Here is a 17,000-nt window from a genome sequence, read left to right on the forward strand (position 1 = left end):
ATAAAACGCATCACTTGTAAAATAATTTTCACACACAAGACACAACTACTTAATATAAACATTAAACTTTAGTGGCCCCCATTCTGGGTGCCGACTAATGGGCAAAGCATGTTCCGAAGTCATATGCACACTGATCTGTGATTCTTTACCGCAATAAGATTCCAATTACATTAGATCCTTTAATCATGTATCGATTCTAGTAATTTACATGCAAGCTTCAATACCTACTTATATTAGCTACAAATTTTTAATTAAAATTATATAAAATATATGACTTATGGATTATGGATTATAGTTTAGGAATATTGGTGTAAGTAATCTTTTCTATTTATTTTTCATGTAAGGATTTGATTGTTTTGCCAACAGTGAACAAGAAGCAGCTGTGATGAAAGCAAATCCGTGGCTTTATCACTATTATGCGGTTCAATCTAAACTTCATTATGGTTTGGCTTATGAAGCGGCCACCAGGATGTATGGACCTCCCCCGCCAGATATCCAGGTCTACCCTCCAACAATGCAATATACACCGACTCCCGCAGTTTGTCTTAATGGAAACCAAGCTATGATGATGCCAAATGCTGGTCTTCAGAATCACATCCCTCAAGTTCCTCCACACTTAACACCTATTCATTACGCTTACGAAAGACTTGATAATGGGCCAGTAGACTATTCAGTGTCGCTTCAAGAAAACAGGTAGGAAACCTATTACTATAGTTGTTATATTTGTATGTTGAATCTTAGTTCTACAATAAGGGTTAAGTGTTATAGTACCTATACCAAAAGTTTAACGTTAGAACTCCATTTCAGGGGATATCATAATATACGGATAGAAGATATCAGGTCTCCTGAAACGAAAAGAAAAGTGAAACAGGAGGAAGATAAAACTAGCGTACCTAATATATCGCCTAGATTTTCATCCGCTGCTGGGGACACTTTAGTCGCCATAGCAGCAACAACGGTTGCTACACGTAGGCCAGGCTCTAAAAATTTTAATATCACTGAAACGGAGATGATAGATCAATGGAATCCTAGTCCCACATGGTCGGAATCAGCTCTGCAGAAAGTTCCAGATGTTTGTCACCAGGAGTTAAGTCCATATGCAAACACAACTCCTCCGACACCTTCAGGAACACCATCAGCCTACACTCACAACTATAGCAATGCATTCGTGTTCGACTGGTCGCCAGAGCAATACGTTCCTTATACTAACAATAGATGTAGTACCGTAACAACAGAAAGTTCCTATCAACAAAATTGGAATAGAAATCATAGAACGACATTTGTTAGTGCAAATGATAGTTCCGCCGACGAAAGTTGTACTTCTAACAGGTTAAACCTTCCGGCGAGGGTTAGTCGAACGCCGCCAGACCATAACTCGTCAAGAGAAGACGAAAGCCTTAAGAGGCAAATGGGTAAATATTATTTATTAATTTTTCCTTTCTAGTTAACAGGAATAGGAAAGTGAGTTTTTATTGCTTTAATCGTGTGATCTTAACTACGGTTTTTATTAATATAAAATGACATGTTAACTTTCACTTCGCAAACAACAGTCGAAATCAATTATTTTATCAGCTAGTTTAAATAGTTCATGGAAAGTTTGACTTATCTTTTTAATGTCTTAAATTCTCGGTGCCAATGGTAATTTATATAATAAGTTGTCCTTGTTTCAGAACATCTTAATCCTGACTCTCCGTGTGCTAAAAAACCAGCGTTATAGCTATAATTTAGTAAATAATAACTATTAGATTGTTTGTGTAACATTATTACTGTTACCTTATACTCATAATATACGTAAAATCTTTGATAGATGTTTCTGGAACTCTCCTGTGATCTACGTGTTTATAAGAATCGTGTAAAATTATTTTTTAGTCTTTGTACAAACCTATGACACATAAAATGTGGTCTTATTTTAATAGATATAATTTAATGTATATATTTACATGATGATATTTTTCGTCACTATGTATATAATAAGGTAGATACAAACACGACCATTGTGAAATGTATCTTCATAGACACTTATTGTGCAATTGTTAAACCTTTGTTCTTTCTATTTGTAAGTAGTATACTTGATTATAAAGTTAGTTAGAAAAGTTTTATTTCTACAAAGTAGGCATGATTTTTATCATTGTAAATTTATTATATATTAACGAAACTAAATCCGTCCTTCCTAAGAACTGGTTTATTGTTATGTACTTATTAAATATATAAGTTTATTTAATTTCATAAATATGTTCATAGATTTAGTTTCTTTGATGGGGAAAATTTTAAAATTTACTTTGTTAATTGGATAGAAAAAAAAAGAAATATTAAAATAAAATATAAAACAAATAAAAGAGTTTCCTTCTATATATCCATTTATTATATCTAAATACAGGTTATCAAAGTCGATGCCTTTAAAATGTTTATTTATTATACTTAATTAAAAACTCCTACTCAGGCCTAAGTCGCATATTTCGTAGGAGACAAAGGTCCCTGGCCGTGTCTTTTCTACCATATGGAGTAGACAAATCGTAGAGTCTTAATATTAATCCTGTGTTAAAGTTATCTGGCAGAGCCTTAATAAGAGTTGGGACGATTTCGGATGGCATTTTCTGCAACACCACTTGAGCTCTATCCTGTCCACACTGTACTGCATAGCTGATAAACTCAAATATGAATTGCGTTTGAGGTGTCACGTCACCATTTTTACCAGCCAGCTGCGAAAATGACTTGAATAGCATCTCTAATGCCGACTGTAAGGGCTCCTTAATTATAATACCCATACTTTGACCTTGAGAATAATACAACGCATCCGAGGTATTGTCATTTAATCTGCGTACTTTGTTTGAAGAACAGATTGCATCCAAGTCTTCAGAATCATCGTGTCTTCTCTTTCTGGAGGTTGTAACCTTTCTCGATATACTATGTTCTAAAGCAGCATAAATACAATATACGCAAAGTTTTGCCAATATAGCCGATTGAGGTTCAACAAGTTCATTACATAATTTAGCGTTATATAGATATTGAGGTAAAACGTAAAGTAAAAGAGCCTGCGAGCATTTCTCTATATCCAAATGAAAGATCGCCACAACTATGTCCACAGACCTGTCTAAATCGTCTTGATATCTGAACTTAAGGGTCTGCTTCAGTAAATTTGTCACAAGCCAAACTGGCCCCGCAGTGTTTAATAAACTGTCTATAATATGAGTGGCATCAATATGCAAATACCCTCGAGTTTTTATATCATCCCATACGCTCTGCAATTGCTCTAAGATCGGTTGTTTAGAAACAATATAATGTGATAAGTTTAACGTTTTTGCCTTAAGCACTGACGGTGGATGAATGTCGTACTGTAATTTTCTTATTATTTGACACATAAGAATGGCTCTCTCTTTGAAATTATCAATTTGAGTCAATTCCACTTCACTTGGCGCAGACAGAAATTGTTGTATTATATTGATTGGCTTCAAAATAGCGTCCTGGTGAACTACATTAACATACGCGCACAACCAACTTGAGGCACAAACAGCTAATGATGCCATTTTTTGTCTAAGAGAATCCAACATCCTTTTCAAATCAGCAGACGAAATTGAACCTTGCTCCCAAGCAAAGAGAATTTCCTTAATGACACCACAAACATTTATACACAGGTCGTGTGGTTTCAAATTTGTATTCTTAAAATCGAAGTCTGGAGCACTTAAGTGATGTATGAAAATATCTATAACCTGTGAGTCACATTTCTGTAATATTTGCTCTGGAGATTTATGTACCCCTTTTTGTGGCATACACTCTCTGACCCATTGTTCGAAAAACGAATCACCATTTTCATCTAATACAGCCTCAGCACCATAATCTTGTACAATGGAACACAGTATTAGGAAAGAAATATCAAATATATACACTTTAGACTGCGGTGCATTTTTCTCACTAGCTGATATTAATGCAAACTCATTGAACTTAATTAGTCTAGACACAAACAACTTCAGCTTTCCTTCTACTGTTGCTACAGCCAAAATTGTGTCTAATGTTGTTCCGCCCACAATTTGACATAGCATCGCATGTAAAGAATCTTGTGTTTTATGAAAATCTCCCCCCATCGTTTTTAGAATTCCAGCTAAAGTCGGTTCGGCTCTTGTTATAAAATATGCTGGTACGGATCCTTGAAGTCCTGTAGGTTCTAACTTCTGAAGCATTGAATCTTTAGTTTCTCTTTTCTGATTGAAATAAGCTAATTGACTCTCGGCTACAACATTTAGCTTCACTAACGGATCTAACAATGACATTACACAATTACATGAATTCTTAGCATCAACAACATCTAGAAGTGGTGTTGATTGCAATAGTTTTTCAAAGGCTTCCACAACTTCTGTGGAATACTCTCCATCCTTGTTAGTCGTACCACAAATATTATGTAAATAGTGTATGACTTGTGGCAGTTTAAGAAAAGTAAAAGCGGCCCATATTGCTTGCTTGGAAGCGTCTTTGCTAGCATCATTAAGGGCAATAAAACATGCTCTAATTAATTCACAGTAGAGTGTTGACAAGGAGTAGCTCTTCAGTCTTTGTACCATCAGCAGCTGACTTGAGAGTTGTTGCATATCGGCACTAGGATTTGCTAATACATTAACAGCTATTAAAGCTTCTAAGCAGTGGGTAACCGTTTCCATTTTATTATTCAATGGTGCTATTTTGTCAATGTCCATATTACAAATCTTCTGTAATGTTTCATGTATAGTAACGGGTGCCTTAAACTGAGTATTCATCATCATAAATGTTGTTATTTCTTGACATTTTTTTGTAACCTCATTATACTCGTCTGGATCATTCTGTTTAGCTAAATAGAACATGGCTAACAGAAAGTCTGAGTGCACAATAGCATTGAGAATTGAAGTAGATTTTTCTAGTAGTTCTTGACTTTGAATATGATTTGAAGAAGGATATTTACTCAATGAATAGTGATATACTTGCAATAACCACAAGATTATAGAAGAAACAGCAAAGGCGAGTACCTCTTCTTCCATTTTACTACGGCATGTTATACTATCAAGAAAGCTCTCGAGAAACTCCAATAGGCTTGCAATACAATGTGGCTTATGAAATGCATCAAATTTAGCTATTCTTTGCAATACAGCAGCATATGACACTAGATGGGAAGCCAAGGAGTGTTTTAAATAGGATATAACCAGTTGGTTGGCTCCACAACCAACCATAGCTTGTTGCAGAATACAATCTGCTAGGTTATACAAATCTCCGCTCACACCTCTGGGTAATATTGTTTTAATATTTATTCCCCATTGAATATCGGTCCATCGCTCACGCCAAGCTTTTAATATTAAAGCTTTTAAAGAACTCGTTTTGCTTGTTATGTTTGATGCATCCATTTTTACCATTTTGACGGAATACGTTTCAAACATTACTCTTTTTACAGAATAAGAATCATAATTCGTCGATTCAGGTATATGTTCACAGTTAAAAAACAACTTATCTATTTATTTAACTCTGAAGAATCACATCTATACTTTTATAACTTTACACTTTGTACAATTGACAGCATCAGCATTAAACGATAAATTCCATTTTTCATATTGTGACATATTAACGAATAATAAAGTTTAATAAGGTTATATTAATATAATGCCATAAATTACAACATATGCTTAATTACAGTGGTATTTGAAATAATCAATAACTTTGCATTATTTTCCCCTGTAAAAGAAAATAAATACTTAAATGTTTGAATTTATCACCAGTGAACACTTTTGGTAAAACGGAACAACGAGAGTCGATGTAAACTCTCAGTGTCAAAACCACATGTAAACATTGTTTACTAAATTCAGAGCTTAGATAAAAAGAGTTACAGATTTCAGAATGAGTTTTAGAAATTTTAAGGAAAAGATAGAAGAAGGTGACACTGTTATTCTCTATTTAAGTAATCATTTACACGCAATAGAAGTTAAACCCGAGATTAAAAACAAAAAAGGTGAATTGATAGAGAATGTTTACCAAACAACATTTGGCGCCTTGAAGGTTAGAAATCTTATAGGTAGTGAATATGGAAGTAAAGTAAGTAAATACATATGTACATAATTTAACTCAATCTATAGATTCTTAAGTTTTTATCCTTATACACCTTCACAATGCAATACTGTTTTGTTCTTTAATTTAATTTTAAACTACTGGTTGTCTTATTCTCATTGAATATAATAGAAAAGTAGAATCTAAAAATTCTTATGTCCTTGAGTACATAATGTATAATTCGAATTTTTTTATAAAATTTACTTATAAATTTCCCAAATAGCCATTTCTACTGACAAAAGCATGCATGTAACCTTTATTTATGAAAAAAACATTATAATTTCTCTTATTAGGTTGAATTATCAAAAGGATGGGGGCATGTATTACAACCTACACCAGAGCTGTGGTCGCTCACTTTGCCACATCGAACACAAATAATATACACACCGGACATCAGCATGATACTGCTGCAGCTTGACTTGGTCCCAGGTTGTGTTGTCATTGAAGCAGGTATATAAAAATCATACATACATACAAGCAATTTTTATTCTTAATTCAAAAAGGTCATAGGATTGTTTAACATATCATATTTTCTTTTATGTGATTTTATTTAAAAAAAAAATTATGCAGTAATATCTATTTTTTTTTTAAGTAAAAATGATGAAACCTTTTTTGTCTTATGTGTATAGAAATTATTAAATGTAATAAGTTTATATATTATAATACCTATATTTTCTTTTTTTATTCTAAGATACAAAAACTAGAGTGGTATAACTTGAAAGTTGATGTTTGTTTGAATGTCTATATATGGCATTGTAGCTCTTAAACAGATTAACTGATTAGGATGGTTTTTTTTAATGTTATTTACCTTATACTTACAATAATTCTTAGCGATGTTTAGTTAATATGGTTCTAGCATAACAACAGTATCAGCTGTTTTTCAAAATCATGTTACCTTTGTAATGTACAATTATTTCGTCAAATTATTCATGCATCCCAATTCAATGGTTAAATGAAAATTATAGTGTGGGAGTATTTATAATGTTATTATTTTTATATAGATTTTTTGATTTTAATAACTAAGTTAATTGCCAGTAATTATTTTTCGTTTTATTTGCTAGACCTTATGGTACTAGCAGAGATTACATTAAAGCAGTTAAAACTAACTCACAAATAACATATACACCAGATATTACATACAGACATACGAAACTTGTAATTTTTTTTTATTACACACATGTTAAATATAAATCATTTATTATAATTCCGACTTGACGCTCCCATGTTTATTTACTTGTATAAATAGATATAGATAAAAGGAACGCCACAACAATAAGTGAAAGTTTTATTCAGTTGATTTTAAATATATAATTGATGCATAAATATGTGTATTATAATATATATGTGTATATATCATACGATACTGTCACAGTCAATTTGTTTCTATGGATTTAATAAATCAATAGCTGTTACCTATGCTGAGATACGTTCGCGATTAAAACCGCAAATTGTTTCCGCATACTATTTTTTCTATCTTTCAAGGCACAACACTTCCTTATACACAGGAAATTTCGGTATTTTATGGGCTATTACTTTATGAAACTAAGTAATAGTGTTACCTGTATTTTAATGGATACTACGATATTAGATTGAACAACACTTAATGTTACACGTTGATTTTGATCTATTTTATGCGAAAAGTATAAAACTGTACATTTATTTTTTTGGTGATAACACCATTAAATAAAAGCCCTTTACTTAATTGAATCAATTAATGCGTGAGGAATGTTAATCTATGCATATGTGTATACAGAATTTAAAAAAATTATAATAAAAGCAATCAAAAAGTACTGACTTAGATACCTTGTTAACGTAAGTTGAAAAGCAAAACTGTGAGTGAAAAATATTATAAATTAGAATCATAAATCTATAGGTACAGGTAGTGGGTCATTGACCCACGCGCTGATTAGACGAATTCGTCCCCATGGACACGTGTACACCTTCGACTTCCACGATCACAGAGCGATGCTGGCCCGAGAGGAATTTGAGGCCCATGGTATCGCGGATTTCGTAACTGTAAGTAAATCTAATTATTATAGAAATAGACTCTAACATACTTACATAGTTTTTCAATAACCTCTGTTAATAATAATGTGTGAAGATTAACGAATGAAAAACTATTAACACTCTTTAATTAACGTGATAATGTCAAATTATCTAAGCGTACTGATAAAGTTCAATCTATACAATAGTGGATGTTATTTATGATTTGATCTTAGCGTAGAAAAGTTATTTTAGATTAGAAAAACTGTTACTATGTTGGGTTCCGTACAAATTACAGTGAACGATTGGTGAACTGCCTTGGTCGTATAATGTAGAACGGATCTTATTAGTTAATGTGCTTTTTAGACTATTGTGTAGAGGGTTGTCACAATTTAAAATGAATTAAAATATATAGTATCCGGAATCAAATAGGGTAGAAATTTTCATAAATTAATGGTTAAAAAGTGTTTCAATTCAAACATTAATTGATTAAGACTCGGGCTTAATCATTATTAATGAACTTTATTATTATACGGATAATGTTTAAATTGCCAATCCTGTGTTTCGGTTTGTGTTCAATGCAGATTAAGTAAGGATTGGCCTAGTCTAGAATGTTCAAATAAAAACTTATTTCCAACCTTGATAGAATTTACAGACTTATTATTGCGGTACGCAGACTTATAACTCTATCAGAAGGCAAGTGGGTGCGTTTTAAATTTCAGTTTTAGTATCAATGATCCTTTCTGTTTTTATCGTGTATACACATGTCCTTGACAATATCTGCTTATATGAAGTTTTACAATAACGTGCAAAAACATAACAGACTGATAACAATCTAACATAAATGTAGTAAAAAAATTGACTCAGTTTTGTTCTGATATTTCCGAATCTAATTCGACAAGGGCAATCATAGTTTCTTTTGGACTTGTCATTCAAATTGTCCCTTATTTTGTTATTTCCGTTTGAATGTTAGGCACAGCACAGGGACGTTTTGGCGGAAGGTTTCGGTGAAGACCTCAATGGGAAGGCTGATGCTGTTTTCTTGGACCTACCAAGCCCTTGGACAGGTGTGAAGCATGCTGTAGATGCTATGAAAAACGAAGGTAAGAATATAAAACGGATATCCAAAAATAACAAATTTGAAACATACGTTACTTTATGAATCTTAAACTACTAAATTAAATTCTAGTTTAACGATCAATAAGATTTTTTTTTTATATTTGATACCAATAGTAGCAACTATTTTCGTTATTCGGCACATGTATTTTAATTTATTATAAAAGGAGGTAGTTAATACAATATTTACGAGATTATCCGATGTATACGTCGCAACCAATGTTAAACGTTTGCACATCCATTAATTTGCTATGCATGGTACAAGTAACATTTGTAAAGACTAAACATCGAGATAAAGATAAACTATCGCAGCAGGAAACCACTGATCCTTATAAATCGACAGAATCGATTGCGATCTGATTACCCAGTGTCGATTATACCAATGTAAGTTATTCGATTCTATTCAATAAACAAACTCCCGAACTAGATAACGATTTTAAAATCGATTCATCGGGTCGGACTCGTTAACTCATGTGGGTTCAGGGTTACTGCTAATTAGATCTACAGATATATTTATCTAGATTGTTAAAAAATATACAAAACTATTTTTATATACATATCTGCTGTAACAAATATTTTTCCCATAGTTAATATCTATTTATATAAAAAATATAATTTTACAGTAGTGACAGCCCTGCCTCACCCTTTGCCTAATTGGTAGATTCTTATAAAATCTAGATATGCATCTCTTACGTTCACAAACTAATGACACATTTTGCTATTTATCCTTGAAGGCTTTTAGTCGATTCATTGTTAGGCGACAGAAACTTTTTACAGCAACGCAATAAACATCTACAACTTCTTAATTTTTTTACCAGAAAAAAATTACAGTATTAAAGTATGATTCAAATATTCCTAAACTTTCATAGGTTTGACTAAAGTCGCGATTTGTACTGAATATATAGATCGATTAACATCAACTGATTAAAAACGTAATTTTCATTGAAGCCACATGTAACAAGCGAGACTGTTTGTTATATAGAAACAAAACAAAACAATATAAAATCAAAGAGCCACCGGCGCCGACATACATTTAAACCATCCTGCCATTCTTAAATTGGCCTATTTATTTCCCTTTTCAACACAACTTTATGGCCAAAGGCCATTCAACATCTCTGAACTATTTCCATTATGGTCGAATTAATAGCCATTTCTTTCAATTTACGCGAAACCTCTATGGAATTGGATGATAATTAATATCGAATTAAATTCTTTAGCTTTTATAATGCTGTCTCATGACTACAAATGCATAATGTTTTCGAATAATCTAACAGAATAATTGGAAAAAATATTTGAAGCCATATTTGATGGATTTGCGACAGTTTCAAATAAATGTTCGGGCTAAACTACTAAATTGGCCAAGAACGTGATAGCTTTATTGGTGAAACGTCTATGATTTCATATCTCGGAAGTGAAACCTGGAAACGAGATTATGTTAAGAATATTTACTACCATACAAACATCAAATTATTTATATTGACTGTAGTCTTTCACACGACTTCTCTCTCGAATATTCTTTATATCTTCTTATCTATTTGTGTTTTCCATCTGAGGTTGTAACTTATAAACTAATTGAAGTGATAAACACTCTTTTAAAGGAATTTAAAGGAAAATGAGTATTCTTTTGTAAAGAAATAAAGTTAACATTTTCAATACGATTTTTGTATCCGGGTAGTTATGATGTAAATGACCACAAGCACTTAAAAAACATTTATTTTAAGATCACAAACAGACAGTTCAAAATAATTTATATGTTGAAATTAATTAAGAAGCAAAAATTTTAGAAATTTCAAGTCTATTTTGCTTCTTGCATTTATGCAATACTATAATAGTTTATGTACAGAGAGCGACTAAGGTTAATATATTGAGATGAAGCAAAATACATTGGCTCAATTACGGATGCGCTTGCGCACCGCACATTCCTATACAAGCGACTTTGCCTCGGTTATACATAACAATATTATAAAGTCAGATTTGTTTGCAATAAATCTACGGGATCTTTATAATAACAGGGTAATAAATAACTCATCGAGTGTATAATTACTATATGTTAATTAAACCGTGAAGTTATTTATTAGATTTATATAAAACTTATATAGACCTGTGATATATAACTTATTTAGTACAGTTCCGATGTAACCTTCACATATTTTTTAATGTTTTCGTATTAAAACATCATCAATGCAATGTACAAATATCTAATGTTATGTTACCATCAATCAATATTACCACATAATGTCGTTCCATCCATATATATCTTTATACAATACTCGTTAAATTTCTAATAGCGGGCGTATCTAACACTTTCGTTTCAAATGATTTCTATAGGTTTATTTATCGCCCGTCGCGCTTGTCCAAATATGTCTTATTAATAAATGGTCAGAGATGGTCTCAGTGACAACAATGGCTAACAAATGTGCACTGTTCTTTGTCATCGTAAACACTGGACGCTAAACACATTTTAAACACACATTATACATCTCATTGTAATGGTGTCTGACATTTATTATGTAATAAATAAATATTACATACGTTTTATATAGACGAAAAAAAATACAACTAGATGAAATAAACCTCAATCGAAAGGTATGGACTGCATGAGAGAGCTAAGTAAATATTTTTAATAGCATTCCAAGATGGTGATGGCGGTAGTATGCAGGACATGCATTTTTCGTTCAAAGACTTAGAGGTATTACAGCACTTACTAAATGTCCGGTCGTAATCTCAGCGTTTAGTACATTTACAAATGCCTGCTCCAAGAGCATGACATATCAATGTAACTGAACACTCTCCCATGGTGGTCTTGGGAGAACAAACTAACCTCTAATAAGACGGCCCTTTAGCGCAGCTGTCGCGTCTAGAACGTTATCTTAGCGTGAAGAATAGCGCCTTTTGTGTAAGTAAAGGAATCGAGGTTCGCGAATTTCGTACGATGCTTTTCGGTACGTTAATTTACCGAGACTTATTGGGCAATTCGTGTTGTTATGCGGTATATAAGATTTATGTACGTGAACTTAAGATTAATCAAATGTACATTCAACTTAAACTTGTATATATGTTGGATATTCGATTATATCTAATCGTATAAATCTAGGTTAGACTTAGTCACAACTGTAAACAACTAAAATCGTTTGGTCAATCATGTTTTCGTGTTTGATTAAATTATTGTACGGCAGTCATAACACGGTCAAGGTTATGCTATTTTGATCTAATGTATGTAAGTTTTATTTAATTTTATATGGACATACGAATATTCTTCAAGTCAGTTAGTAAATCTCTCTCGTGACTCCGATCGCAGCCGAAGTGTCAACGACTGTTGATAACATTATCTGAAATACTCACTGAATGCCGTGTCTTCGCATGCAGCACATTTGTTATGCATTTACTATGGAAGGAAATCATAGGAATGTAATAGGAATTGCAATCTTATCTCAACTTATGTACTCAGAATTTGTTAATAAACAAAACAATATTATTCTTATGAGTTATAAAATTATTTCAAATGGAAGTTTTTTTTGTGCATAGTCAAATTAATTACGACCAATCTAATGCATTTTTAATCTTAAAATGTTTGCGTAATATCGCCCAAAAGCCAAAGGTCCGATCGGAACACGAAATACTAAATTATTTAACACAACATTCCTGAACGCGTTTAATTATCAAAACCAACAATTAGAGATATAGATCATGGAATTGTCCCAAAACATTTCACGCATACTTCTCGCACCCCTGCGGGGTACACCAATAGCATGGTCGGACGATAACAATCTTATATCCTTGTTACTTTCCAAATACATGTCATAAGTGTAATAACCACATGACATAGCCTGTCCCCTCGGGCGCTACTCGCCCAGCCATCTAGCAAACTTATACTTACAGTCGCTATACCAACACTATACTTTATTCAAATAGAAATAAGACTTATTTCAACACTATCAAACTTTCTCCCACATTATAGTAACTTGGTAAATATTCATAAATACAACCTTATATTTTGAACCCGCCATATTTTTTTCTTCAATAAAATGAACTCTATTATCAATATAAATAAGATCAATAGAAAATTTCAATACGTACGTTGTCCAAAGTATCCGCGCCACTAAATCAAATAGCAGTCAATTAAGATAAAGCTCAGAACGACAGCTTCAGACAATAGACCATATGACTAATACAGCATTTTGTTTGCTTAACAGAATTACAACCGGACAGATACTAGATAGAATGTCTATTAATAATGAATTTGTTTTATTATTTCTGATACACTACTGATCGGGCTATTTACTATAGGGGATAAACGTCGGCTTACCGCATTCACAGTAAAATATAGGCGTGCATTATTGTAAGTTTCTACGTGAACTATGATATACCGATTTCATATGGATTCAGAGCCTCGTTATCAAGTTTTAGAAAATAACTTTGAAATCTCCTTGTAGATTAAAGCTAGAAAGTTGTTGGAATACTCTCATAGTAGAGAAATTGCATAGAAAAATATTACGTACTTTTGAATTGGTATAATGTTGTTGTCCAGTCGCTGGTGTGCCCTGTTGCTGACAGATCCGGGGTGCACCAACATAGCGGACGATGGCTTTCGCAGTGGTTAGTGGTATAATATTGTCAGTATGACAACAAAAAGATTATACATTTACAAAAGATGCTCTATAAATTAATGCTGTATATAAAAATTTAACACTTATCGATAATTTTCATTTAACATATTATTATTAATTATACAACCGAAACTATTTGAAACATATAAATTCGATTTGAAGTGAATAAAAATTTTATTCATCCGCTAATAAAATTACATAAATTGTAAATCCTAAGTGGTGGATCAAATTAAAATGGTATATCAAATATAGTTCATATAAAATTCATTGTTAATGATCCCTTGAATGATATCTTGTGGCTGGATTAATTTATAAAGTGGTAAAATGCGGTTGTTAATTAATAGTAGTTCTGCTAATAGTAATGACTTTATATCGCGTTATTAATCTTAGACTTCTGATAATACCTATTGAGCCGGTACTCTTAACAATCTAACTGTAGTTATGCGACAGGCTATTAAATTTAATTTGTTATATTCAAAAATATTATTTAATTGCTTTTGACTATGTGAATTAATTAAAAATTTTATTAACTTCTACATTATTCCATTGAATTTGACTGTTATTTTATTCGTTTAGAAATATATCGGATATCATAAAAGTCCATGCAAAGGTGTTAAGTATTCCTCTAAAATATATCTATGTATAATAATATGTTGGCAATATTGGTGAAAAAGTGGTATTCTTGATATTACGCTATCTCATAGGAGGTTCCGTATATACACAATAATCAACATATATAACTATATATATGTTGACTAAGACTTAAGTTTTACAATAACTATATCATTGATCAACGAATTTCAAGCTCTGCCTTATATAAATATATTATCTCATATAATAGATATCTAAATGACATATTTGTCTGGGGCGTGGGGTAATATTTTTGCTGAGATTGTCATAATGCAAAAGTTATGTTTTATGTCTAAGACTCATTGCTTTTAGGTCACTCGTTTATTTACGACACTAGCTTTAATTTATTGCATAGTGTTATCTCAGTACGTATTTTATCGCTAACTAAATCGAATTCCATATTTGTGATTGATCGTCAATATTATTCGTATTGTCCGTCAATGTCGGTCAATAAAATATAACATCTACAGTTGCTTATAGGACATATCATTGTGATACATATGTGACACAGACAGAGAACTAAATAATACTTAGTATTTTAACTATATACGCATATAACAACATACTTTTGGTTCTTGCCAAAATACTAAGACTAGTCGTATCGTAGGCACAAATCAAAATATTCAAATTGGATATCATTAAACAGAACGACATAGCGATGTATTTATTGGTTATTGTCATATCTTTATCGCCCTCATAATTGCGTTTCAAACCTCGTCGTATATCAACAGCAATCACAGAATCATAATTTCTATACATTTACATAAGACACGTCCGAAACCAGAACAATTGTACTGCGGCGTGCCAATAACTGAAGTCTGATATTAATATAGACGTATTTCTCCTTTCTATGACCTCTCGCCTTGACTGCCGCGCCCTACGCCCGCCGCGTTCAGAGACAACGTCACAATATATAGGAACATTATTCAATTTACACGTGGAGACACCAATCTATATAATTGATTATACAAGTTTTAGTACGTTACGCAATCACGTTTATATATTTAAAAAAATATATATAAATGTACCTAGAATTTTATTTACTAAATAGCACACCTAATACGTAATAAACTATGGGAATGTTGACAGTTTTTTTGCTCGCATTCCGCATATAATAAAGCCGTAAGAACCGACGAGACAAATCAATCGGATCAATTTCTTTGAATGCTTGTGATTCATTGTTAAATAGCGTTTTAATTTTCAATAAACTTATTACAGAGAATAAATCAAATTTTAATCCAATTTCATTAACCAAGCAGTTTGTATTACGGGGGTTAGACTGAATGATTTAGTTCTTATCCTTTGAGACGTTTCTTGTATCGCTCTCATAATTTATTAAGCTCTATGTTTGTTATATTGTGGGAATTTATTTTATTAAGGCTGTTTTCATTTAATACAATCAATCCTGGAATTAATGTTTGTGTCTATGTATTAAATTAATTTATTCTTTGCGTAATTTTCTTCTTACTCTACTCGGAGAAAGCAAAAATTATTAATATGTGACCTTTTTTTATATAGAAGTTTCACTGATATTATTTATATATATATATATATATTCTTTCTTTCTTTAATAAATAAAATAACCGAATTATAACATTGCCATTAAAAATACAAACCAGCGACTCGATCGTGAACTACATAGTTAAATTTATTCTACAAAGTCATAGAATATTTTATTATAATCATTAAACTAAACTCACGCATTAAATTCATTTATGTTAGCAATTAATACGCGTTGAATGTTTTAAATCAATTCCTCGCACCCTCGAGCGATACTTGGCAGCTCGTAAGTAAATAGCCTATATCACGCTACGACTTCCAATACGAATTTTAAGTAATCTAATATTATTTATAGAATTCATATTTAAAAGCACTCGAATTTTTGAACTGAATTATCTCATAAATTTCCCCTCACTTTTTTATTTTATTCTTATATATATATAATTTTATATAAATAATATTAATTTAAAATAAATTGTACCTATATTTCTATCTATAGATTTATATTAAAATTTATTCCAAAGTTAATTGGCTGTACAACCTTACTGTAATCTCGAATCCCATTAGCCGGTTAAACGCGATAAAAATATTTGTCTCAAATAAAACGAACAACTAAATTCATATATAAATACGATAATAAATTTATCCAAGAGATTCTATATATTCCTACGTCATAATTGTTCTATACAAATTAGTATAATAGGTTAAATAATTAATGTTCATAAATTGTAACGCCTTACATAACGCCTATTAATCTATTTTGCTTATTTCAAATTCCCATTACATATTCCGCCTCTTGCATTACCCTGATGTGACGTCACTATCTCAGGCTTTATTACCCTTTGATAATATTATAATAAACAGACTGTTTTCTTGTGAAATATAATTTGTATGCTAATTAATTTTCGCCTCTTTCCTCGTTTATGATCTGCACCAATATAAAGTTTCATCTGGTTTTGTTTAGTACCCCCACCACGAGTTGGTTTTATCATGGTAAATACACACATTTCTTATAAATTTTTCATTCGTAAATCTTGCTATGTGATTATATCAATATGAATGGAAAAATAAAAGGTGTCTGTAAAAAAATTACGATACGTATTCCCT

At 31.7% G+C, this 17,000-nt stretch overlaps 3 protein-coding genes across 4 annotated transcripts in view; 2 read left to right on the plus strand and 1 right to left on the minus strand.

Annotated features, from left to right (window-relative positions):
• LOC116773860 (PAS domain-containing protein cky-1) overlaps positions 1-2,281 on the plus strand; it is a 68,870-nt gene extending 66,589 nt beyond the window's left edge. For both annotated transcript variants that reach the window (XM_061523832.1, XM_061523833.1), the window contains 3 exons: positions 367-693; positions 808-1,412; positions 1,671-2,281. In XM_061523832.1, coding sequence (XP_061379816.1) covers positions 367-693; positions 808-1,412; positions 1,671-1,717 — 979 coding nt within the window. In that variant the 3' untranslated portion in view covers positions 1,718-2,281. The remainder of the gene's footprint in view (positions 1-366; positions 694-807; positions 1,413-1,670) is intronic.
• Positions 2,282-2,339: 58 nt separating this feature from the next.
• On the minus strand, positions 2,340-5,526 carry LOC116773916 (mediator of RNA polymerase II transcription subunit 24). The gene has a single exon (XM_032666495.2). It carries the CDS (start codon positions 5,394-5,396, stop codon positions 2,433-2,435), a length of 2,964 nt encoding a protein of 987 aa, XP_032522386.2. The 5' UTR covers positions 5,397-5,526; the 3' UTR covers positions 2,340-2,432.
• A 238-nt stretch (positions 5,527-5,764) lies between these two features.
• The window catches only part of LOC116773975 (tRNA (adenine(58)-N(1))-methyltransferase catalytic subunit TRMT61A), a 36,196-nt gene continuing 24,960 nt past the window's right edge, over positions 5,765-17,000 (plus strand). The window contains exons 1-4 of the mRNA XM_032666575.2: positions 5,765-6,045; positions 6,351-6,507; positions 7,931-8,073; positions 9,014-9,143. Of these exons, the coding sequence (XP_032522466.2) occupies positions 5,851-6,045; positions 6,351-6,507; positions 7,931-8,073; positions 9,014-9,143 (625 nt within the window). The 5' untranslated portion in view covers positions 5,765-5,850. The remainder of the gene's footprint in view (positions 6,046-6,350; positions 6,508-7,930; positions 8,074-9,013; positions 9,144-17,000) is intronic.

The sequence above is a fragment of the Danaus plexippus genome, chromosome 20 (genome assembly GCF_018135715.1).
Source record: "Danaus plexippus chromosome 20, MEX_DaPlex, whole genome shotgun sequence".
NCBI classification, from domain to species: domain Eukaryota; kingdom Metazoa; phylum Arthropoda; class Insecta; order Lepidoptera; family Nymphalidae; genus Danaus; species Danaus plexippus.

Coding starts and splice junctions, on each gene's coding strand:
- LOC116773916 (XM_032666495.2), bottom strand. CDS start 5,396: ATGTTTGAAACGTATTCCGTCAAAATGGTAAAAATGGATGCATCAAAC.